The sequence below is a fragment of the Leopardus geoffroyi genome, chromosome D1 (assembly GCF_018350155.1).
Source record: "Leopardus geoffroyi isolate Oge1 chromosome D1, O.geoffroyi_Oge1_pat1.0, whole genome shotgun sequence".
NCBI classification, from domain to species: Eukaryota; Metazoa; Chordata; class Mammalia; order Carnivora; family Felidae; genus Leopardus; species Leopardus geoffroyi.
Window position 1 is genome coordinate 73,442,257 of NC_059329.1, and position 25,895 is coordinate 73,468,151.

General features: G+C 36.7%; 1 protein-coding gene across 1 annotated transcript in view; it reads right to left on the bottom strand.

Annotated features, from left to right (window-relative positions):
- The window catches only part of PIK3C2A (phosphatidylinositol-4-phosphate 3-kinase catalytic subunit type 2 alpha), a 197,658-nt gene that overhangs the window by 38,834 nt on the left and 132,929 nt on the right, over positions 1 to 25,895 (bottom strand). The window contains exons 5-14 of the mRNA XM_045484660.1: positions 18,795 to 18,952; positions 16,572 to 16,692; positions 15,500 to 15,611; positions 13,788 to 13,867; positions 13,592 to 13,655; positions 6,030 to 6,173; positions 4,423 to 4,471; positions 4,132 to 4,342; positions 1,235 to 1,357; positions 7 to 174 (exon numbers count right to left, since the gene is read on the bottom strand). Coding sequence (XP_045340616.1) covers positions 7 to 174; positions 1,235 to 1,357; positions 4,132 to 4,342; positions 4,423 to 4,471; positions 6,030 to 6,173; positions 13,592 to 13,655; positions 13,788 to 13,867; positions 15,500 to 15,611; positions 16,572 to 16,692; positions 18,795 to 18,952 — 1,230 coding nt within the window. The remainder of the gene's footprint in view (positions 1 to 6; positions 175 to 1,234; positions 1,358 to 4,131; positions 4,343 to 4,422; positions 4,472 to 6,029; positions 6,174 to 13,591; positions 13,656 to 13,787; positions 13,868 to 15,499; positions 15,612 to 16,571; positions 16,693 to 18,794; positions 18,953 to 25,895) is intronic.

Consider the following 25,895-nt stretch of genomic DNA (forward strand, 5'->3'; position numbering starts at 1 on the left):
ACTTACCGTTTAAAGTCAAAAAGAGGTAAAGAAACTTTGCCCAAAGCTTCTGGCCCCTTTCTCTGTTTATTAGAATCAGGGGAACTTCCACTGCTCTGATTTAAAATTCCAAAAAGAGTAAGGTGAAGAAGTGATTCTAATGGCAATTGTGATATCTGGATGGGAAAAATGATTCTAAGGGGGGAAAATGTATTAATAGAAAAAACAAATTAGATCAAATATGAAATTTAGTCCATTAATGAGACTGACAAGTTTAGATATTTTATTTGACTTATCAAATAATCTTTACTACTGAGTAACCTTTACTTAAGCAGCAAGCTTGGCCAATATGCATTATACAAAATCTTAAACAAATTTCATTAAAATTTCAAGTATGTAACATCTCTCAAAAATTTCTTAGTGCCTCTACTCAAGTCTTGGCTAGTGTCAATTTCTAGGAAAAATAATAGTCATTTTTATTTCCTTTAGGAGAAACTAGATGAATGTTTATGAGTATTTCAGATTTGGATATACGTGTGCCCATATACACACAAGCTGACATATATGTTTACCTTTTTTGTTGTTAAGTCTGAAAGTCTCACTTTCAGTGGTCACTGAAAATCTCACTGAAAGTGGTCACCGAGTAGCCCTAAGATGGTAAGTGTTGGAAAAAAAAAGACACTTTTACCCATATGTAATTTTGTATTTGGTTGTTTTCAGAGATGCATTATTTTTGTAATTTAAAAAATTACAAAAAAAAGAAAAATAGGAAACCGCTTCATAAATGCAGAATGAAAAGTAAAAGCTTTGCTATTATCTATCTGCCTAAATAATGATTCCTGTTTTAAAAATATTAACAGTGCAAAATATATTGTATATGGATTTAATTTTTTAAGCTGTTAACCAAGAACTAGGTTTCATATATACAGTATTATAGAATACCAAACTAAGCAATGTTATACAAACCCATCTTTCTAAAATTACACATAAATTTATAGTTTTAACTTAACAAAAGTCTAAGAAGAATTAATGGCATGTTTCTGCAATTTAACAATATGTAGTTTTTTTAATAATATTTCAGATTTTTAAATGAGAATTTGGCTTTTCTATAGAATAATATCTAGAAGAGACCTTAAGATGTAAGAATTTAATGGATTTTAATGGAAATTGTAATAAAAATGAAACCTAGGATGCATACATGGAAAAAAGTAAAGACAGCATACTGAAAGAATAAAAAGCCAAAAATTTCACTTACAGTTCATCCCATTTAATAAGATAGAAGAAATTCTTATACGTGCCAACCTTCTTTGATTGAATAGGTTTAAAAAGATCCTTTCCATTGTGAGATAGGGAACATATCAAGTAGTATTTTTCATAACTAAGAAAAGAAACATTTTAATTTGATTGTTATTTTATAATCCAAATGTATAACATTAGCCATTCTTCTCTAAGAGTGGCTATTATATGAAATTATTTGTTCACCAGTCATTTGAATTTTTGGAAAACATATGAAATTTAACTATTGCAAATTCTACAAAAACAGGGAAGTAGTATAGAAAAGGGAATACGGAAGGCAACATATACCTCCAGGTGCTAGTCTTAGGGGGTCATGCTACAGAACTTAGCACCATTTTGTGCTCAGTTACTACCTTTAGAAATGGATAATCATTCATTTCTAGGTAAATTCTTAGAAGAAAAAATATAAACATTATCTTCCCTAGGTGATATTTTCCTTTGCTAAGCCACTGAAATTTAGTTAGTTAAGCATATTAATGGGGTTTGGGCCTGACTTGCACTGAGCCAGTCTTTCCAATCTATTAGGAAGCTTCCATCCATGGAATACATGCTATTGTATTCTCATTAGACAGTAAGGATTTAGCCCCTAATTGCCACAAATAGAGCTGGTTAGATACAATCAGGCAATCTTGCAGAATAGGAGCCTTAGGTTCTACTAGATTCTAACTTACTGCTAGGCTTACACATTAACCACTTTGTTCATATATGCAATCTGTTAATCATTTAAAATATATTTCAAATTCTAAATCTCATTGGTTCACAAAAGACCCCTAGCTGTCTCTCTTTTCTTCAGCATTTTACTTTCTTTCCATCTTATCACTGCAGTTTTCTGTATTGTCTTCTACTGAGTATTTGTCCTTCTCATTAGTATCCCAAAATTTATTTGCGTGTATATGAGTCTGTATGGAGGATGTGGAAGATATTATCCCTGTAACATTTTAAAGAATAAAATACCTTCACATAGCAGTAGTACCCATTTAAAGACAAGTTCCTAGAAGGCAGAGATATTTTGTTGCCTTGTTTACTGCTGAATCCCTAGTACGAAGAACACTGCCCAAGATGGTGCTCAGTAAATTTTTTTTTTTTTTTCAACGTTTATTTATTTTTGGGACAGAGAGAGACAAAGCATGAACGGGGGAGGGGCAGAGAGAGAGGGAGACACAGAATCGGAAACAGGCTCCAGGCTCTGAGCCATCAGCCCATAGCCTGACGCGGGGCTCGAACTCACGGACCGCGAGATCGTGACCTGGCTGAAGTCGGACGCTTAACCGACTGCGCCACCCAGGCACCCCGGTGCTCAGTAAATATTTACTGAATGAGTTAATAGATTGTTTTCAAGTAGTTATATATTATGTTAATCTAAAACTCAATTTAAGCAGAATTTATGTTTGGTATCTCTTCACTAGGCTTTACCTTACTTTATAGCATTGTTACTATGAAACTTTCATTTAAAATTTGAATTCAGGGGCGCCTGGGTGGTCAGTTGGTTAAATGTCGAACTGTTGATCTCGGCTCAGGTCATGATCTCATGGTTTGTGAGATCAAACCCCACATTGGGCTTTGTGCTGACAGTGTGGAGCCTGTTTGGGATTCTCTCTCTCTCTCTCTCTCTCTCTCTCTGCCCCTCCCCTGCTTATGCAAGTGCGCATGCGCTCTCTCTCTCTCTCTCTCTCTCAAAACAAATAGATAGTGCTAACAGCTCTATCTCTATCTCTGTGTCTCCATCTCTGCCCCTCCCCCACCTGTGCTCTGTCTCTCTCAAAAATAAATACAATGTTGGGGTGCCTGGGTGGCTCAGCTGGTTGGGTGGCCGACTTCAGCTCAGGTCATGATCTTGTAGTTCGTGAGTTCGAGCCCTGCATCGGGCTCTGTGCTGACAGCCCAGAGCCTGGAGCCTGCTTCGGATTCTGTGTCTTCCTCTCTTTCTGCTCTTCCCCCACTCATGCTCTATCTCTCTCAAAAATAAACATGAAAATTTTTAAATAAATAAATAAATAAATAAATAGAATGTTAAAAAAATTAAAAATAAAAATAAAATTCAATAGAGGGGGACCTAGGTGGCTCAGTTGGTTAAGCATCTGACTCTCAATTTCAGGACAGGTTATGATCTCATAGTCCGAGTTCAAGCCCTGCGTCCAGCTCTGTGTTGACAACACAGAGCCTGCCTAAGATTCCCTTTCTCTCTCTCTCTCTCAAAATAAATCAACAAACGTTTTAAAAAATTTCAATAGAAGAAATATGCCCTTGTAGACTCCAAAGCCTAGCAATCAGTAAATAGTAAACTACTAAAGAGAAAAAAGTACACTAAAGCCTAGTCTCATCACTATTTCAAATAACCCTGATTCTAAAGGAAAGGCTGAAAAACAGCAGTCAAATGGACTCATTTGTTAATTAGCATTTACCTTTGTAAGTTTAAACATCTATTTTCCTGCCTTCTTTGCATGTAGTAGGAGGGATATTTTTTACAGGAACAGTTTCAAATAGCTCTGTAATTTTTTTTTTTAATGTTTGTTTATTTTGAGAGAGAGAAAGAGTGTAAGAGAGAGTGAGTAGGGAGGGGCAGAGAGAGAAAGAGAATCCCAAGCATGCTGCACCCTGTCAGTGCACAGCCCTATGCAGGGCTTGATCCCACGAATCTTGAGATCATGACCTGAGCTAAAATCAAGAGTCCGACGCTTAACCAAATGAGCCACCCAGGCACCCCTTCTCTGTAATTTTTATGAAAACCACAAAGGTATGTGGTAATTCTTGTATCATCAATTTAAGTATCAGGAGAACAGGGGATGCTGACATTTTACAAGATTAGAACAGTTTCTGGGTTAAGCCATATATATTTTGTTTTAAACAGTTACTTACTTTGATACCCAATTACTTGAAATCCCATGAGCAGCAAAAATTGTAAACTGGAGCTGTTCTGTTGTTGTCCATGCTTCCTTAACGTTCCTATTACTTTGGGCACAGTCTGCAGGACTCCTACCAGAATTTGCATGGAGTCTGAGAAGATCATAAATTGCTGCAGTTAACTGGTCCATGCTTACTTGAACAGGATTTTCAGGATTCAGTGATCCTAGATTGAAAGAAATTGTTAATATAATTCCCCAAAGAAGCAAAAATTATTGCTAAAATTTAAAGAACTTAAAGACATACCCCTAGATGAACTCTTAGTAGGGTCTCCTTCTCCAGACAGTGAAGTCACCTGCATACATACATACAAATTAGTTGGAAAATTGCCCATGATATAATATAGAATGTTTACCTTTAATTTCAATACATTTAATTAAATGCTTGATCAGGAAACCTCCCAAAAGGTTCTGCAGAATAAAACAAAACAAAAATGTAAAAAGAAAGTGAAACCCCAAACCAAATAAATGATTACTATCAAGAAAATCAGAATAACTGAAAATTAGTGCAAAATATAGAAGCTCAACAAAATCTGCCTCATTAAACCAGTTTAGTAATTAAAATTTGAAACCCAAAGCGATAAATACATTAATGATACTTTATATTCTATTAGTTGCTTTACTATTAGTATGATAAGAATATCCCTAAAGAAACTACAACTCTATTTATTACCATTTATGGTCTCAAAAAAGCTCTTATAATTATTTAAATTGAGCTCTCCTCCTACTCCCCGCTCCCTTATCCAGCAAATGACTATGATGAATAGAAACCTCAGATAACATTAGGACCATGGTATAGTGGATCATTTCCAAGTTATTTCATATATATGTATATATATATATATATATATATATATACATATATATATATTTTTTTTAAACAAGCACATAATAAGAAAGAAAGGTAAAAGAAACCCAAATTTCTACATATCATATATATAAGCTCTCTGTGAGCCTAAAGTATCTCTTAGATACCAGTTGAGGGGCATATCATCAATATAACGTTTCCTTCCTTTAAATTTATTGTGTCTTGGGGCGCCTGGGTGGCTAAGTCAGTTGAGCGTCCGACCCTGGCTCAGGTCATGATCTCGTGGTCTGTGAGTTCAAGCCCCACGTCAGGTTCTGTGCTGACAGCTTAGAGCCTGGAGCCTGCTTTGGATTCTGTGTCTCCTCCTCTCTCTCTGCCCCTCCCCCGCTCATGCTCTGTCTCTCTCTGTCAAAAATAAACATTAAAAAAAAAATTTTTTTTAATTTATTGTGTTTTGTGATCCACCTTCTCTAATCCTACCATCAGAGCTATGAACAACCCTATGAACAGAGTTAATTAAATCCTCATGAAAATACCATAGGAAGAGCTTTCACAGTATGCTATCAAGAAAGGGCTCCTAACCTGGTTGCTTCTGAGGCAATAAGTCACTCTTAGTGAGGCTTCTGGGAATTTTCAACAGGAAAGAGGTATGGCCCAATGCAGACCTTACCCCATGGACAATCATGGACATCTCCATCCAGAAGGACAAATACTAACCATTACCACCCAGGTTCTGGAGCTCAGTATCTATCTTGAAACTTCCAACCAACTCATTTATGCCACAGTTCCTCCTCTACACATAAAAGTTTCACAGTTTGGCATCTATGTATTCAATATCAATGCTGACAAAGCTCTTCTGAGGGAGTGGATCTCCTCTTAGTAATTCCCAACTTTACTAAGTGACCAAATCTACTCAAAAGTAAAAGCCAAGGTTGAAACAATAACATTTTGTCTAACAGAAGCAAAAATCTCCCAGTTTAAGTGATACTCACTTAAGTACATACTTACATGTAACAAAATGCTAATATACTAAAAAAAATACTCACATCAGCACTTTTACTCCTTGGAAGATTGACTGCTCTCTTTAGCTTCTTTACTGATTCTGTAATGGCAAGAGTCTCTACACCATCTAAAGCACTACAGATTTTTCTTACAGCTTTAATTACTTGATCTACTGCTCGGTGCTGGTTCTTTAAAAATAAAAAGTAAAATAAACATAAGTATGTGGAATTTAAAGGATCAGTTTCAGAGATGAAGTCAGAAACCAGACATTTTAGATGTGCTTAATAAACAGATATCCTTTACTCTTTTGTGATGAAAAATAAACAAAATACCTTTTCACTGACCTATTTTATTTTGAATAAGAAAACTTGGGTCTGATTTTCATTTTGCCTGACACAATTATTCAGATGCAAATGCCATTAATTTCATACTTAGAATAACTAATAAATCATTAACAAATTACTAAGTCATTAAAAAAAACTGGAGTTATTTTTTATCCTTACTTGGGAGTAAGTTCCACATTAAAAACACCAATCCTTCTCTCCCTCCTGCCAAAAAATTTGGTATCAAAAACCAAGTTCTTCAGAGATTGGCTGCATATTAATAACATTAGGCAGCAGTTAGTAGACATGAGTCAACTTTTAAGTAGCATTTGCATCTATACAACCATTACTTTTTAAGTTTTATTGGATGAAAAAACTTTCTTGAGGACAATCCCTCTGTAGTATTTAATCATACTTGATTTCACCACAATTCAAAAGTATACATGTACAAATATATTATAAAATCATTTACCTGATGAGAATGATTTAAAAATCTCTCTCCATTCCTCCATCATTTTAAAATAATGTTTCTTATCTCATTAAGAAACACTCTTACATAAAGAATTCATCAAACATGTATGCCAAACTTACATTCCAAGTACTGTTAAAATGGGCTGAAATTTAGTACTGTACCATCCCTTAACAATTTAAATTTTTCCACCTTTGAGGCTTGGCAACCAGAAATTGAATGTTCCCTGTACCTTTATGCTTCAATGAAACCACCTCATTTGCTCAAACATCCAATTACCCTGCAGTCCTCAGGGCCCAACAATCTGTTTTCTAGCTCCCCATTTTTGCTTACTTATATTTCTGCTTACTTTTACTCCTACACCTTCATGCAAAAACCTTTCCAGTGTTGAGGCTCAGGTCATTCTCCTATACTATTCTCCATCATTTTTTATGTGCCAGTTACCAATTTATTGTCAATTAGTTCCAAATCAATCCCCTTCTTTGCTCTACTTTGTGATACTGGAACTAGACCTATATTTTTCCTTTCCAGCCGACAAAATGTTAGGTTTGATCAACAGAGGGCACCTAAGGGACACTCAGGCAATAGCAGCATGAAGACACTTCTCATCAGGGTTCCAGGCCTCCTCTTCTTTTTTTTTTTTTTTTTAAACTTCAGCACAGGATCCCAGTGGTCCTCAAAGACCAGTTCCAGCTATACCCTCAGGCCATGGTCTCCCAATCTGACAACTGTAGCAAGTCTCTTTGCTATAGGCATCCTCTGTGCTCCTGTGATAGCCAAACCCTTTTAGAAGAGGCTGGAATTCAGCCTGGGCGGGGGGTGGGGGTGGGGAGGGTTCTACATTAAGTCCTACAATTCCTTCACTATCCATTGTTCCTCAACCTAGAGGTGATAGCTGCGTTTTTATATCCTATTTCTGGACCCCTTATAGCATGGTTGGCAAGCTTTTTAAAAAGGCCAGAGAATAAAATGTTTTAGGCTTTGTGGGCCACACAGTCTCTGTCACAATTCAACTCTGCTATTATGGCATGAAAAGAGATACAGGTATATACATAAATGAGTATGGCTGTGTTCCAATAAAACTTCATTTACAAAAATTGGAAATAGGCCAGATTTTGTACGCAAGCCATAAAATGCCAAATCCTGCCTTAGAATCCTCTTTTGCCCTTTGTAGTAATTAACCACCTTTTACTAATTAACAATTCTTTAAATTTTCCTGTTCAAATTACTACTGTATTTTCTGTCCCCTGACTTGACCCCTGATGGCCTGATCTGCCTTGTAATTGGACATGTGGTCATTTCCTCCACTACATGCCATATTTTTGCTCTATTCACCTGACTTTCTACTCTATATCTTATAATAAGCCTCAGTTACATAAATGTCCACGTGGAAAATTCACAGCATCATCAACTCCAAAACTGTACCCTATGAGAATCTTAACCACAATATTATAGTCTGATCACAATCTCCTTTGCCTCCAGTCCCCACACATTCATTTCAACTAAACTCATTCTTTGAGGTCAGAGCCTTCTCTTCTCTGCTTCTTCTACCAGGCAGCTGAGCATTTTCAAAGAAAATTCAACATCCCCAATTTCAGCAGGAAACTGCACACCACTTAACATTCCTTTTACTTGTTCTTGGTCAGTTCTCTTTCTCATTTTTCTTTACTGCTCCTATAACTTCATTTTAGTAAAATAAATTAACACCTTATCTCTAGAAAATTAAAGCCAGGAGAAATCAAAACTTCCGCAACTTCCTGATTTTTCCTAAAACCTAAATTAAAACATATATCCACACAAAGACTTATATGGGGGGGGGGGGGGGGGTTACAGCAGCATTATTCATAACAACTAAAAACTGCAAACTGTCCAATGTCCATTATTTGGTGACCAGATAAACAAAATATGATATATCCATACAATGTAAGTATTCAGCAATAAAAAAAGGAACTATGGATTCGAATTACAACTTATATACTACAACATGGACAGAGCTTAAAAACGGTATGGTATGTGGAAAAAAAAAATCAGGTATTACATAGGGTATGATTCCATTTACATGAAATCTCCATTAAGGGGAAATCTACCAAGACAGGTACTAGATCAGGTGTTATTCGGGGGTTGGGCTGGGAATGAGGAATGACTGAAAAGTAGTACATGGAAACCTTTGGGAGTGACGAAAATGGTCCAAAGAACTGGATTGTGGAGATAATTATACAACTCTACGCATTTATTAAAAGGAATCCTTGAATTATATATATTCAATGGGTACACTTTATGGTATATAAATTACACAATAAAGCTGTAAAAAAATTATGGGGAATATATGACAGTCACTATTTTTTTTAGTCATTATTTTGCGTAAGATGGTCCTAAAGACATCTGCGATAAGACATTTATTAGAATACAGACCTTAACGAATTGAAGGTTAAGCCATGCAAATATCTGGGGGAAGAGCATTAAAAGTAAAGAGAACAAAAAGCACAAGGATCCCAGCTGGGGAGCATACCTATAGATCCACCAGAACAAAGAAGGAAAGTGTTAGGAAGCCAGATCAGAGAGGTAGTGGGGTCAGAATACATAGGGCCCTGAAGACACAATTAGGGATCTGAATTTTACTGAGATGGTAAAGAGGATTTTGAAAAAGGGGATAACATAATTTAGCATCTTTTAAGAGTTTATAAATTTTATTAATCTTTTCAAAGAGCCATCTTTTGTCTTTTTCTCTTTTACATATGCTATCTGTGCTTATTATTTTTCTTAAAAAACCTTTTTGTTTTGTAATAATTTTACATTTACAGAAAAGTTGCAAAAACAATACAGATAGTTCCTCTAAGATAGTTAGAAAGTTCCTTTAAGAACATTAAAGGAAACTGGGTTAAGTAACGTAACCATGTTATATTTGACAAAACTAAGACATTAACACTGGTACATTACTATTAACTGAAATGTACTTTAGTCAGACTGAACCAGTTTTTCCATTAATATTCATTTCCTCTCCCAGGATACAATCCAGGATGCCATATTGCACTTAGTTACTTATTTTTAAAATATCATTTTGATTCCCTGTGGAAGAAAGACTGTAGAAGGACAAGGGTAGAAGCTGAGAGAGCTGTAAGGAACTATAGTTGACCTGAGAACAACACAGGATTGAACTGCTTGGATCCATTTATACGTGAATTTTTCACAGCACAAGTGCTATAAATGTATTTTCTCCTCCTTATGGTTTTAACTTTTATTAAAAAAAAAATTTTTTTTAATATTTATTTTTGAGAGAGACAGAGCACGAGCAAAGGAAGGGCAGAGAAAAAGGGAGACAGAGAATCCAAAGCAGGCTCCAGGCTCTAAGCTGTCAGCACAGAGCCCGATGCGGGCTTGAACTCCCGAACCGTGAGATCATGGCATGGGCCGAAGTCGGGACGCCCTACTGACTAAGCCACCCAGGTGCTCTTTAACATTTCTTTTTCGCTAGCTCACTTTAGTACAAGAATAAAGTATACATACAATAAAAGTATACATACAATAAAAACAACATACAAAATATGTATTAATAAACTATGTATGTTATCAGCAAGGCTTCCAGCCAAAGGTAGGCTATCAGCAGTTAAATTTGGGGGGAGCCAGAAGTTATAAACAGTGGGTACCTGGCTAGCTCAGTCGGCAGAAAATATGACTCTTGATCTCAAGATTGTGGGTTCAAGCCCAATGTTGGGCCTAGAGCTTACTTAAAGGTAGACAGATGTTATATACAGATTTTCGACTGCACAGGAGGTCAGAGCCCCTAACCCCCATGTTGTTCAAGGGTCAACTGTATCGTAACTATTGTAATTGACTAGAACTGTAGCTTTGGTAGTGATAAAGAGTGGTCACATTCTGAATGTATTTTTAAAATAGAGCTGACAAGAATTAGATTGTGGGATATAAAAGATCTTTTTCTTGAGAAATCAAATACGACTTCAAGGTTTGCCCCTTAGCAAAGAGAAGGATAGAGTTGTTATTTACCAAAAAGAGGAAGACTCATAAATAGATATGAAGGGTAATATAAAAAATTCAGCTTCATGTATCTTAAATTTGAGATGTTAATGAATTAGACATTCATATAAAAATGTCAGGTAATGGGGCGCCTGGGTGGCACAGTCGGTTAAGCGTCCGACTTCAGCCAGGTCACGATCTCACGGTCCGGGAGTTCGAGCCCCGCGTCAGGCTCTGGGCTGATGGCTCAGAGCCTGGAGCCTGTTTCCGATTCTGTGTCTCCCTCTCTCTCTGCCCCTCCCCTGTTCATGCTCTGTCTCTCTCTGTCCCAAAAATAAATAAACGTTGGAAAAAAAAAATTAAAAAAAAAAAAATGTCAGGTAAAATATATTTGAATCTGGAGTTCAGGGAAGAGGTTAGTCTGAATGTATAAATTTCAGCCATCAGTATATGTAGGGTATTTAAAGACATGAGATTAAGCGAGATCACCTGGAATGTGACCACAAGGGAAAAGAAGAGATCCTAGAACTGAGCCCTATGGTATTCTGATGTTTAGAGGTCAGAAAAATAAAGAAACCATAAGCAGAAAGCCACAAGTGAGAGAACAGAGCAAGACACTGGAAGTCAGAGAACCACAAACATGATACACCAAGAGGTCATGAGAGTATTCAAGAGGAAGAAACAGCCACCTCTATTAAACACTATAGAAACACTGAGAAAAATAAAGACCAAGAACTTATTACTGAAACCATGATCATGAAGTCCTGATCTTAGGTGCAGTTTCAGGGAAGTGCTGAGAATGAAAGCCTGATTGGAGTGGGTTCATAAAAGAATGGAAAGAGAGGAAGTGGAAGCAGTAAAAATAGATTAACTTTAAGGAGTTTTGCTGCAAGAAGAAAAGAGAAGTGGAGTGGTTGCTACAGAGGGATGTGGACTTTTTGTTTTAAGATGGAAGATGTGCCCAGGGCTGTCCTTAAACTCTTATTTTCTGTACCTGCAGTAATTTTCTTGGGGATCTCCTTATGGCTTCAAAATACCAATTATATTCTTATGATTCCCATGTTTACTACCTCCAGGCTGGGCCTCTTCCATTAAAATCCAGATTTATATCCAACTGCCTACTCAACATTGCTATTAAGGTGACTAACAGTCATCACAAAGTCCAAAATTAAGTTCTACATCTTCCATCCAAATCTGCTCCTCTCACAGTTTCTTCCTCTCCCGCCCCTTCCTCCCTCTTCCCACTATCTATGGCTAGCAAAACATCTTTCTAATTGATTTGTTTCCATTCTTGCCCCCCTCCCTCACTCTATTCCAGCTAGAAAGACAGATATATCAGGCACACTCCTCCTCCCCTAGACAACCAGATAGCTTCCTCCTCTCCTCCAGTTCTTTACTCAAATTTACCTTCCTAATGAGGTCTCTTCTGAATACAAATGTTGAAATTGCAACATTACCCTCATTTATTTTTCTCTATAGTGCTTACCACCTGATGTAGCATATATTTTGTTAGTTTAACTGTCATCTCATGCAACTAGAGTGTAAACTAACACTTGGGATTACAGTTTCTTTTGTTCACTACCATAGCCTTAGCACCTACAACAGTGCCTCATGATGAGGAGATATTCTGCAAATATTTACTGAATAAATATGTTTATATGCTGACAAGAATATAATAGTAGCTGGAAATCTGAGAGTCATTCTACACTATTTCTTTTCTTACATCTCATTACCTACCAAAATCTTACCAATTTTATCTCCTAAGTATTGTTAATCAGTTCCCTCCTTTTGCCTTTATCACACTAATTATCTTTCACTTGGACTACTATAAAAAACTTTCCTAAATAATCTCCCTAAAACCAATCCCGCCAGAAGTAAATCTAATTTCCACAGTATGGCCAGAGTAATTTCAGCTCAGGACTCAGAAACAAGTCACTCAACCCATCCCATCCCTTACCCTCAGCTAAAAAGGGCTAGAGCAGAGGTCAGTAAACCTTTTCTGTAAAATAGCAATTAATAAATAGTTTAGGCTTTGCAGGATATATAGTATGTGTCTCAACTACTCACCTCTAGTATTAGAACACAAATGCAGTTATAGAAAATATATAAACAAATGGGTGTGGCTGTGTTCCAAAAATTTTTTATTTACAACAGAAAGTAGACTGGATATGGACCTCTAAGCTAGAGGATAGAGTAAAACTCCTTAACATGGATAAGGTGGTAACTTACGTCCAGGTATCTCCAACGTCATCTCCCAACCTTCACTTCATACTCTACCCTGTTACAGAAGTGCTTCTACTTCCACATATGTATCACACCTATGTGCTTTTATTCACATGTCCTTCCCAACCATCTTCTTCTAGCTAACCCATACTGTCGACTTGAACTAGGCAACCTCCCTTCTTAGAGGCTTTCCTTGGAAGTCTCAAGTTGGAAGAAGTGCCCTTCTCTGATCTCCCAAAGAATCCAATGCATACCTCTATGCTACACTGAAATTTTGTTTAAATCCATCACTAGTTTTAAGTTCCTGGTAGGTGGGGACTAGGTCATCCATTTTCGTAACTCCAGCATCTAGAATATAGTAAACATTCACTTCTTTTTTAAATTGAACTGAAGGTTCCTCTTAGTAATAAAGCTGAAGTGAGGTGAAGTGCTGACTCAAGCAATATTGAAAATTTCTGTTAACAAGTTGGGTCAGAAAACAAGTCATCAAACATCAACATCAAGAATACTGTTTAAATCGTCCTTCTAAAATATTTCATACAATACCACACTAATATTTAAGATAGAACAGAGACAAGAATCCTTAAGTCATCATGCCAAAAGGTGTATTAAGACTTACTTCAGTTTGCAGAGCCAGGTCCACTTGGTGGTGGTAAGAATCTAAAAGTTCGTCAACAGGGTATCTGAAATAAAGAAGAGTTACTGTGGCTGAAGGATACTATATACAGAAATGATTGTTTTATTCACCAAAATAATGCTATTCACATCCAAAAGCAAAGTCTGAAAACCTGGAATTAATGCTTTAGATGCCACACCTTGTCATGATCTCCTTATAAGGTTTTTCTATTTGATGCAGATGTTTGTTTAAATCCACCGGTGTTTTATCATCTTCTGCCTAAAAAAACACATATACACATATGTTTACCAAAAAAATAAAATCCATTCTGGGGCGCCTGGGTGGCGCAGTCGGTTAAGCGTCCGACTTCAGCCAGGTCACGATCTCGCGGTCCGTGAGTTCGAGCCCCGCATCGGGCTCTGGGCTGATGGCTCAGAGCCTGGAGCCTGTTTCCGATTCTGTGTCTCCCTCTCTCTCTGCCCCTCCCCCGTTCATGCTCTGTCTCTCTCTGTACCAAAAATAAATAAACGTTGAAAAAAAAAATTTAAAAAAAAATAAATAAAATCCGTTCTTTGGGTTTGTTTTTTGTTTTTTTGGTTTCTTTTTAGTTTTTATTCATTTATTTTTGAGAGAGAAAGAGAGAGTGTACAAGCAGAAGAGGGACAGAGAGAGATTGGGGGTCAGAGGATCTGAATGAAGGGAGCTCTGTTGGACAGCAGACAGTCCAATGTGGAGCTCAAACTAACAAACCATGAGATCATGACCTGAGCTGAAGGCAGACACTTAACCTACTGAGCCACCCAGGTGCTCCTCTTTGGGCTTTCTATTACCAAATTAAACATGGTTAAGTGTATGACAAATTCTTGAAACTGCAGTGATTTTTCAGAACAGGTTAAAATATTTTCAGAATTAAATACTATTTATAACCAATCAGGGAAACAAGTACATCAATATTCTGAAAAATTTGTTTTATAAATAAAAAAACATAAATGCTTTTTAGTCTAGTTTTTGATCTATAGGCAGCTCCCAAAGTAAAAACTACTTCTGTTCTACACAGAAAGAATAGAGAGGTTTAAAACAAAACAAAACACTTTTAAAGATATCTGACAGCCAAATGAAGGTGGGGTAGAATCAGATGGGGAAGAGATCATCTGAATTTCTGCATTATTTTTTCTAATGATAATCAAATTTCCCCCCAACTTACCCCCAATAAATAAGGTACTGGTCTCTTCTACCATAAGTCTTTACTATGCAAATATTCTCAAGAACATTATTCCTTAAGAAACTGAAAAGAGAAGTTACTAATGATTGCTAAAATGTACTGAATTTTGTGAAACAATTTATTTCACTTGGTTGAAAAACATCAAACACAGGAGAAAAACCTAAGAAAATAAACAAAAAGTAGAAATGACTGCTATTTTTCTATCCAAAGTTCTACCAAATGAAGAGTAATTCTCTTTAAAGATTAAAATTCATCAAATGTTTTTGCTTTAACTTCAAAAGAAAGTACTGCATTTTAAAAAGAGAAGCAGTTTTCATTTGGTGAAAAATAATGTATTTTTCTTCCTTCAAACCACATTTAGTATTCAAAATCTTTCCTCCTTCCTCATTTCCCTTTGACCCTAATGTTTTCATTCTTGTGTAAAATCATTACAAGTCAACTTTTATTTCCTCCACTTTGATTTTCAAATATGCCTCCAGCTTGGAGTAGTAGGCTACCTAAGACTCCATGATTGAAAAGCTACCTCCATTTGTTGAAAACCCTTGTTGTGGATAAAATTAGTTCATCATTCCAACCCATTCACCAGTCCAACCCAGAAATCTTGGAGAATGTACAAATTGCAAATTGGCTAATTAGCAGAATTACTCAGAGTCAACCAAATGCAATTCAGTTATAAGGTACATACTTACTGTTCGGGCCAGATTTTGGCACATTGCACTGAAGGTCAAAAGTTGTAGTTTAATCTCTGTGTCCCATTTCCGGCAGTTCTGAATATGTTCATGACTTCCAAGGCAATGATTACTATTAAAATAGATTAATTATTCATCAATGTTATTCTCAAACTAGAAATTACAGAGGTGAGAGTAAAATATAACTTGTATCTGCATCAGAAATTGAAGAGAATGGTAAAATGTAGAGATAGTTTTTTAACCAAGTGTGAGCATTTAAATAAAAGAATAATTCTATGGGGCGCCTAGGTGGCGCAGTCGGTTGAGCGTCCGACTTCGGCCAGGTCACGATCTCGCGGTCTGTGGGTTCGAGCCCCGGGTCGGGCTCTGGGCTGATGGCTCGGAGCCTGGAGCCTGTTTCCGATTCTGTGTCTCCCTCTCTCTCTGCCCCTCCCCCGTTCATGCTCTGTCTCTCTCTGTCCCAAAAATAAATAAACGTTGAAAAAAAAAAAAAAATTTAAATAAAAGAATAATTCTACATGGACAGAGTCACAATAAAGAAGAAAGATGAAGGTAAAAAAGAAAATAAGAGAAATAGGAACAGGGCATTTTTAGTAGCTGAAAGTAATTAAATCTGTAAAATAACTAAACTGTATATGCTAAATTACCTGGTTCAGAAAAAGATTCATACAATGACTATCTCAAGGCAACTATAAGGAAGTCACAGCTGACCACTGTGTGAAAAGTAATGGCCCATGCTACAGAAGGAAAAAATACGTGACTATTGACTCTTAGCAGAAAGTAAAAAAAACTATTCAATTCACTTCTCAATGAATTACCTTTTTTTCCCATTTAAGACTATAAGTTTAAGGGCAATACCATGTCTTCATTGTCTCTGAAATCCCTCCATGGTCTTAGATACATACACATCTTAAAACAAAGTATATCTCAATTTAAGTTCATGAATCCAATCAATTCAGTAGGACCCAACATATTTTTGGACTACAAATTTAACTTGAAATTTTTCTAATTTTAACCCCTTAAAAATGAAATTTCCAAAGATGTTGTTCAGTAGTTAAGTAAGTAAACTTACTTTTGTAGCACTTCCTCTTGACCACAAACTTTCAGAACGTAGCTGCTAATATCTACTTGATTCAAGTCATCATGTACCCAGCAAAGGGCTTGCATTATAATGATTTCTACAGTAGAACTCACTGTAAAAGAGGCATCATTTTCATTTTGCTCGTTTAACTCTATACACTTATTCAGAATGTATTTATCATCTAAGAGAACACTATACAATAGAGATATAATGCAGGTCACATATAGAATTTAAAATTTTCTACTAGCCACGTTGAAAAAAGTAAAAAGAAACAGGTGAAGCTAATTCCAACATGTTTTATTTAACCTAATAAATCCAAAATATCATTTCAACATAAAACCAGTATTTAAAAATTACTGAGACATCTTATTTCTTTTCAAATTGGTTCTTTGAAATTCACCATGTATTTTATACTTCTAGCATATCTCACTCTATATTAGCCATATTTCAAGTGCTCAATAGCCACATGGGGCTAGGGGTTACTGTATTTGATTAGGGCAGATCTAAAACTAAGAAAGCCACCTCCATATTACAGACTCCTCCAAAAAGGATGACATTTAGCAGTATCTAGCAAACAATGATTTAAACCAAATCATAAGAAAAAAAAAAATCACCATTTTAAATGTTTGATATTTGCTGGTAAATTTTCTAATGTAAAATAAAAATACAGCAAGTAGGAAATATTCTTCAATTATCGTTCTTGACAAGAGCTATTTACTAAGATTATAACACATTAAAAAATTAAAGTAACCTTTTAAAGTAACCTATTTCTGGGCATCTGGGTGGCTCAGTTGGTTATGTGTCTGACTCTTGATTTCAGCTAGTCATGATCTCACAGTTTATGAGATCAAGACCTGCATCAAGCTCTGTACTTTCAGCTTGGGTTTCTGTCTTCCCCCCACCCTCTCTGTTCCTCCCCGGCTCTCCCTAAATAAATAAACATTAAAAAAATAATAAAGTAACCTATTCCTATACTTAGATCTCTTATGTTCAATTTAGAAGACAGTTATTAAATTCAAACTTCACGAAAATCAACAGCTTGGCAGAAAAAGCCATAAAATATCTGATAATGACTACATTTCTGAACAGTCAAATGTACAGTAACATTTATTATTTGGACACACCTCTACTATACTATGGTTAAGTTTCTTCACAGAGATGTATATTATAAATGTGCACATTTACAAAGAACCAAACTACAGGCATTTCAGACATTTTCTCAAAGTGTAATCATATCTTGAGACATCAAGTCAAAATGTGATACAAATTAAAACATTTGCTATCAATGCTTATTATTCAATCAAGGGGCTTACTGACCTTTTTTTCCTTCAATTTTCATATTAATTCTTACAGCATATGGATTTAAACAATTCCCCAAACCAAAATTTAAAGTATGTTTTATAAGAATAACTCTTCCTTTAGAAACTAAAAGAATGATTATTATAGTTGGCTAACATTTTTGTTTCAGATTTCTATTTTTTCAAAGGGGCTTGAAAAGTACAAAGCTACAAAGAAAGTATCCAAATATTGGACATATTCCTAACCATAACCATTATAGAAAAAAAATGGCATCATTTGTAAGTCAAAGTGCTACAGAAATATAGGACCTTATTCTACCATTGGAATTCCAGTAAAGCAATATACATCATGAGAAGCAGTAAATTATGACAGAAAAGTTCCTACAGACTTTAGGATACATTTCTAGAAAGGATATCCACATCAAATCTGAAAGAGAGAGTTAGAACCAAAGGAGAATTATCTTCTCCTTAGAGGAGCTTAACAAGATAACTGGAATTTCAATTTCACTGACAGTTCTTTATAAACAAGTATTCTTCTTGCCATAAAATGGAAAGAAAAAAAAAAAAAAGAACTGGACTATAATTAGCCTTTCAATCTCATGCTTTGGGACCTTGGCCACCAGCCACCAATTAACCAAAGTTACTCAGCATTTTTCAGAGAAATATGCAGTAATAGAAGTAATAAAGGTAAACTGTTTTCCCACTAGTCTTAACCAGAAAACTATGCAAACGTATGCCAATTTTTTGAAAAGGATAACTAATGAATATTAACTATTTTACCATACACACACACACACACAAAATTCTTTTAAAGTGTATCTAATGATAACAAGGTCAAGAATAATTCAAACTAACATTTTAAACATTTTCCGCCTAATCAAAGCTAAACAAGATAGCTGGGGAACTACAAACGTACCATCACATGTAAAAGTAACTGGTAGTTGAAATCCTTCAATTTCAATGGAGACCTTCACGCTAGCATTTTCTCCACATATGTTTCTTTGTACTGTAACTGGACTTAACAAATAGCCTGGATTTGTGCAGTGATTGGTATATGGAAAGTTGGTCTTCAATCTGTTCACAAGAAAGAAGAAATTAAATTACTTTTTTTAAAGCTGCATTTGAGAGCCCTAAACACAAGTTTTGCATGCTTACAGCCATTCAATTCAGTGTCTTTGTCCAGTTCCAGAGCAGCTCATGAGAACTGTAATGAATGGGCCCCAGTCAAACTCCAAATACTAGCATTTGCCTTTTAGATAAAAGGAATCCAAGAAAAGAGATTAAGTACTGTCAGGACATCTTTGGTAACATTAATCAACATTAACCAAGCACACACTGGATACATGGCATTATCTGCTTCAGTTTTTTTTTTATACAGTATAATTACACAAAATGGTTCATTTTTAACGAATCCCCTGAGAATATAGGCAATGTAGCCCTCAACCACAATTGCTACAGAGATAAAAAGTTTGTTTTTCTTTTAAAAATCTTTTTGGGGGCACCTGGGTGGTTCAGTCAGTTAAGGGTCCAACTCTTTTTTGTTTGTTTTTCATAAAGAGACAGAGACAGAGCGCAAGCAGTGAAGGACAGAGACAGTCGGAGCAGAGAATCTGAAGCAGGCTCCAGGCTGAGCTGTTGGCACAGAGCCCAAAGCGGGGCTTGAACTCACAAGCCGTGAGATCATGACCTGAGCCAAAGTTGGATGCTCAACAGACTGATCCACCAGACACCCTTAAGTGTCCAACTCTTGATTTCAGCTCAGGTCATGATTTCATAGTCATGAAATCAGCCCTGTGTAGGGCTCCGCACTGACAGCATGGAGCCCACTTGGGATTCTCTCTCTCTCCCTCTCTCTGCCCCTCTCCTGCTCATGCTCCCTTTCTCAAAATAAATGAATAAACTTAAAAAATTTAAAAACTGTTTTAAGGCCTTTTTCCTATATATTTTGCTTGTTAGACAACAATAAAAAAAAAAAAAACATAATTGGTTGTTACAGTGCTATGAGGCCTTTATTCCCTCAAAATGATTTCTAGAACTTAGCATTTGGAATGGCAAGAATTGCCTGTGAAGGTATTCACAGTAACAACATAGCTTAAGTTGAAATAAATTCACGATTATAGTGTATATGTTTTTCTCCACACAGCACCTCTGTTATCAGAAGACAAAGGAGAATTTGATGCCTTTTTAAAATCTGTAGCCTTCCTTTAACTGACTTTTTTCTGGAGGTTAGAAGACAAGATCCAATTGTATTGTCTGCTTTTCATAGGATTACAAATGGAATGAATGCTGAAGGTGTATTTATTTCTGTAGAGATTAAAATAATCAATCATAGAAATAGAATAAAATGGCTTGAGATGACAAAAAGAAAAGGGTCAGGAGAGGCAGCAAGTATATCTGTGCAGCCTCTAGAGCCAGACAACCTGAGTTTAAATCCTGATTGTAACTACTAACTAGGTGTGTGACCATAGGCAAGTTACTGAATATCCTTGTTGCTTCCAGCTTCCAATTCTACAAAATGAGGATACTACCACTATTAACTTCATAGGATTATTGTGAGAATTATGTAACTTAAGTTTATAAAACACTCAAAGCAGTGCCTAGTAACAGAGGTGCTATAAGCATCTTGTCAAATAAATAAGTGAATTAAAAAAATCTGTGTTCTGCACTATGGCCCTAAGTGCCAGAAAAGATCCAAAATTAGAAAGAAATGTAATTTAAAAAAAGCAATATAAGCAATAAACTTAAATTGATATTGGAAATGCACCTTTAGATGTCAACACAGTACATTTAGATGTGTGCTTGTTGCCAAGCTTACCTATCTGCAATACAATGTGAAGACCTTCATAGGAGCTTGTCTAAGATTCTTGTTTCTCATTTACTAGGTATTCTCGTTTTCTACAGTATAAAATAGATGCTCTCAGCAAATCATGTAATTAACTAATACATGAAATATTAGAGAATTCTGTCTATATCCAAGCAAGACTTCAATTTTCAGAAATCCTTAAGCATGATGAAAGGACAATCAGAAATTCTAATAATAGCTCAGAAAACAAGAATTTATTAGACAAAATAATGAGAAAAGTTGCATTCAATGAACTTGACTTGGTAGGGGGAACCCTTCATTTCCTTTCCTTAAAATGAGTCTTTTGGATACATGTACACCAATGTTTACAGTAGCATTATCTACAGTAGCAAAATTATGGAAACAGCCCAACTGTCCATGGAGTGATGAATGGATAAAGAGATGTATTCCATACAATGGAATATTACTCAGCCATAAAAAAGAATGGAATCTTGCCATTTGCAACGACATGGATGGAGCTAGAAAGTATTATGCTAAGCAAAGTAAGTCAGAGAAAGACAAACACCATATAAGTCCACTCATATGGAATTTAAGAAACAAAACAAATGAGCAAAAGGGGAAAAAAGAGACAGAGGCAAACCACAAAAAAGACTCTTAACTATAGAGAACAAATTGATGGTTACCAGAGGGAGGTGGGTGGATCTGTGTGTTAAATAGGTGATGCCAAGGGGGGCGCCTGAGTGGCTCAGTCAGTTAAGCGTCTGACTTCGGCTCAGGTCATGGGTTCAAGCCCATCAGTTCGTGGGTTCAAGCCCTGCGTCGGGCTATGTGCTGACAGCTCAGAGCCTGGAGCCTGCTTCAGATTCTGTGTCTCCCTCTCTCTCTGCCCCTCTCCCACTCACGCTCTATCTCTCTCTCTCAAAAATAAATAAATGTGAAAACATTTAAAAAAAAAAAAAAGGTGATGCCGACTCAGCAAATAAAGAGGACACTTGTGATGAGCACCAGCTGATGTATGGAAGTGCTGAATCACTATCCTGTAAACCTGAAACTAGTATTACACTGTATGTTAACTGGAATTTAAACAAAAACTTAGAAAAAAAAAAAAAAGAGTCCACGGGGCACCTGGGTGGCGCAGTTGGTTGAGCGTCTGACTTCAGCTCAGGTCATGATCTTATAGTCCGTGAGTTCGAGCCCCGTGTCGGGCTCTGTGCTGACAGCTCAGAGCCTGGAGCCTGTTTCAGATTCTGTGTCACTCTCTCTCTGCCCCTTCCCCGCTCATGCTCTCTCTTTGTCTCTCAAAAATGAATAAGTATTTATAAATAAATACATAAATAAATAAACAAAAGAGTCCTTTTTTTACACAGCAATGTGAATGTACAGTAAAGCCTTGATTTACAAGCATAATTCATTCTGGTAATATGTTTGTAATCCAAAGTACTGTATATCAAAGTGAATTTCAAGAACCACTAGCTCAGTTGTGATCATGTGACATTTGGCGTCATCTACTACTCGTACTGCAAGACATCGCTCATTTTTCAAGTTAAAAATCTATTAGAAATATTTGCTTGCCTTGTGGAACACTTGCGGAACAAGTTACTTGCAATCCAAGGTTTCACTGTACAGAACATCACACATTTGTACATGCAAAACTGGTTAAAATAGTAAATTTCATTTTACGTATGTTTCATCACAAGAAAAAAACTTTTTAATGAGTTCTATCTCTGGTTGACAGTATGGAAGATAGTCCAGAGAAAAAAAACAGTAATTCTTTTTTTTAATAATGTTTATTTATTTTTGAGACAGAAAGAGACAGAGCATGAGCAGGGGAGGGGCAAAGAGAGAGGGAGACACAGAATCCGAAGCAAGCTCACAGAGCCCAACGTGGGGTTTGAACTCGTCAACCGCTAGATCATGATCTGAGCCGAAGTCGGACACTCAACCAACTGAGCCACCCAGGCGCCCCAACAGTAATTTTCTTTTTAAGGTTTATTTATTTTTTTAGAGAGAGAAAGAGAGAAGGAGGAGGGGAAGGACAGAGAGGGGAGAACAGAGAGGGTCCAAAGAGGGCTCTCTGCTGACAGCAACGAGCCCCATGGGCTCGAACTCACAAACCATGAGATCCTGACGGGAGCCAAAGTCAGGTGCTTAACTGACTGAGCCACCCAGGCGCCTCAGTAATTTTTTTTTCTATAAAATTGACATTCTTCTATTCTTATGGTTTTGTTTGCTTTATCAAAATTGGGGGAAAACTAAGATGGTAATAGATTCCTTAAAGTTGGGTTTGTTTTTTTTTTGTTCTGTTTGTGACTACACTTTTAAACATACAAAAGCAAATTAATAAATTTATAACTGCTGAATAAATTACTCAGTATAATAGACCATGTAAGGTATTTTTATGGACACTCTAAACCATATATTATAGCTTGATATTCTTGAGTAATTACCTATAACGATTATTTTTTTAAGCTCTGATTTTCCACTAATATTTCCACTTCCCTGTTACCATGAAAGAAATGTCTTCGTTTGCTTGTTTAATGTGGCGCTACAGTTCAGGAAATTTAGATGCTTTAGGGTTTATTTTCTTACTGTGTGCCCAATCAAGCTGATGTTAGGTACGGACAGAGCCAAATTGTGCAAACTCAGGCAGGAAGAGACAAAAATGAGGGTTTTAAAAGACAAAAATAAAAAATAGGACTTTTAATTGAATAAACACTACTTTAAGGGCACCTGGGTAGCTCAGTCAGTTAAGTGTCAGACTCTTGATTTTGGCTCAGGTCATGATCTCACAGTTCAGGAGTTTGAGCCCCAAGCTGGGCTCTGCTCTGACAGCACTGAGCCTACTGGAGATTCTCTCTCCCTCTCTCTCTCTGCCCCTCCCCTGCTTGCACTCTTTCTTAAAATAAGCAAACTTAAAAAAAAAAAAAAAAAGGAATAGACACTACTTTATAGGAAAGGAAAATCAGCATTGTTTAGAATAAAATTATCTAAACGCAGAGGTAAAGTCCTCGAAAATACACAGGGAGTCCTTGGGATCGAGACACTATTGTAGGATATAAATACTAGATCTGAAATATATAGGGAAAAAAGGAACCAGCAGGCTACTTAGAATGACAAGTGTGAAGTGTAGCTTCTCATCCTATCATGCTAGGAAACCACAAATGAAGCGGCAAAACCTTTGGTATCTAAAATTCTAATAACTTTCTCTAGAACTATGTAACTAGCAGATACAGCAAGCTTTGTCAACTATGATAAGTGGGAAAAGGAAAGAAAACAGGAAATAAAAACCAGAAAAATGTAGTAATAATAAAATGTGCTGAATCACAGCATTATAATACTTTAAAAGAGATTCTTTTTTTTTTTTTTAATGTTTATTTATTTATTTTGAGAGAACATGCGAGCAGGGAAGGGGCAAAGAGAGGGAGAGAGACAATCCCAAGCAGACCCTGAGCTGCCAGTGCAGAGCCCCATGTGGGGCTTGACCTCATGAACCACTGAAATCATGAGCTGAGCTGAAACCAAGAGTTGGACACTTCACTGACTGAGCCAACCACATACCCCTGAAAGAGTGTTTTGTTTTTTTCTGGGGTTTTTTGTTTTGTTTTTGTTTTTGTTTTTGTTTTTAGAGAGAGAGAGAGAGAGAAAGAGAGACAGAGTGTGAGCAGGTGAGGGGCAGAGAGAGAGGAAGACACAGATTCTGAAGCAGGCTCCAGGCTCTGAGCCGTCAGCATAGAGCCCAACACGGCAGGGCTTGAACTCACAAACCGAGAGATCATGACCTAAGCCAAAGTCAGACACTCCACCAATTGAGACACCAGGTCATGAGACCCAGGCGCCCCTAAAAAAGATTCTTGATATCACTAGTCCAACTCTCTGATTTCGCAGAAGAAAAAAAAAGGCTTAGAATTGGCAATGTACTGGAGTCTGTTATACAAGTAATCTTAACTGTAAACAAGTATCATCTTGACAAATCTTTCACAGCTAAGTTAAAATGATTAAATGAATCATTTTAGGGGCGCCTGGGTGGCTCAGTCGGTTAAGCATCCGACTTCAGCTCAGGTCACGATCTCGCGGTCCGTGAGTTCGAGCCCCGCGTCGGGCTCTGGGCTGATGGCTCAGACCCTGGAGCCTGCTTCTGATTCTGTGTCTCCCTCTCTCTCTGCCCCTCCCCTGTTCATGCTCTGTCTCTCTCTGTCTCAAAAATAAATAAATAAAAATAAATAAATAAATGAATCATTTTAGATTTCAAAAAGTAAGGAGTTAGCTATCTAAGAGCATAAATACTTGTTTAAAAATTCCAGTGCAGTAATGACCATACTAAAAAAATTAAGAGCCATTAATTTCTTCAAGGGACATCCCCTGACCCCAACCTCCAAAGTCACAGGGAAAGAAGAGAGGAGCTTAGAATAAGGCTTCAAAAACACGTCTGCTTCTAGGTGTCTGGGTGACTTAATCAGTTGAGCATCTCACTTGATTTCAGCTCAGGTCATGATCTCACCGTTCATGAGCTTGAGCCCCACACTGGGTTCTGCGCTGGCAGTACACAGCCTGCATGGGATTCTCTCTCTCCCTCTCTGTCCCTCCCTCTCTCTGTCCCTCCCTTGCTTGCTTGCTCTCTCTCAAAATAAACAAACTTTGAGGGAAAAAAAGAAAAAGATAAAGAAAAGAAACACCTCTGCTTCTGGAGCAACTAGGTGGCTCAGTCAGGTGAGTGTCCACTGTTGACCCAGGGTCATAAGATTGAGCCCTGTGTCAGGATCTGCGCTGAGCGGGGAGCCTGTTTAAGATTACCTCTCTCTCTCCCTTTACCCCTCTCCCCAACTCTTGTGCTCTCTCTTTCTCTAAAATAAACAGAAAACAAAAACACCTCTGCTTCTTACTTCTCTGAAATACTTGCTGTAATCACACACTTACTAATGGAAACGAAATTATAAAAAGAAGTCATTCTCTTTTTAGTTCATCTGGGGTTTCATATTACATAAGCCATTTGTGTGTGTGTGTGTGTGTGTGTACACATATGTGTGTGTATAAACAAAAATAATCATTTTAGCTGAGTAGCAGAGTCTGTGTAAATAACTCTAAGATTTAAATGGGGGAAAAAGTTAAATCTCAGCCTAATTTCTCAACCTGCAAAGTTTAAATGTAATCGTCACTCAAAACAATCTAACAGAAAGCATTACAGGGCTTGTTTAGGGAGAAAACTAAAGGAACTAG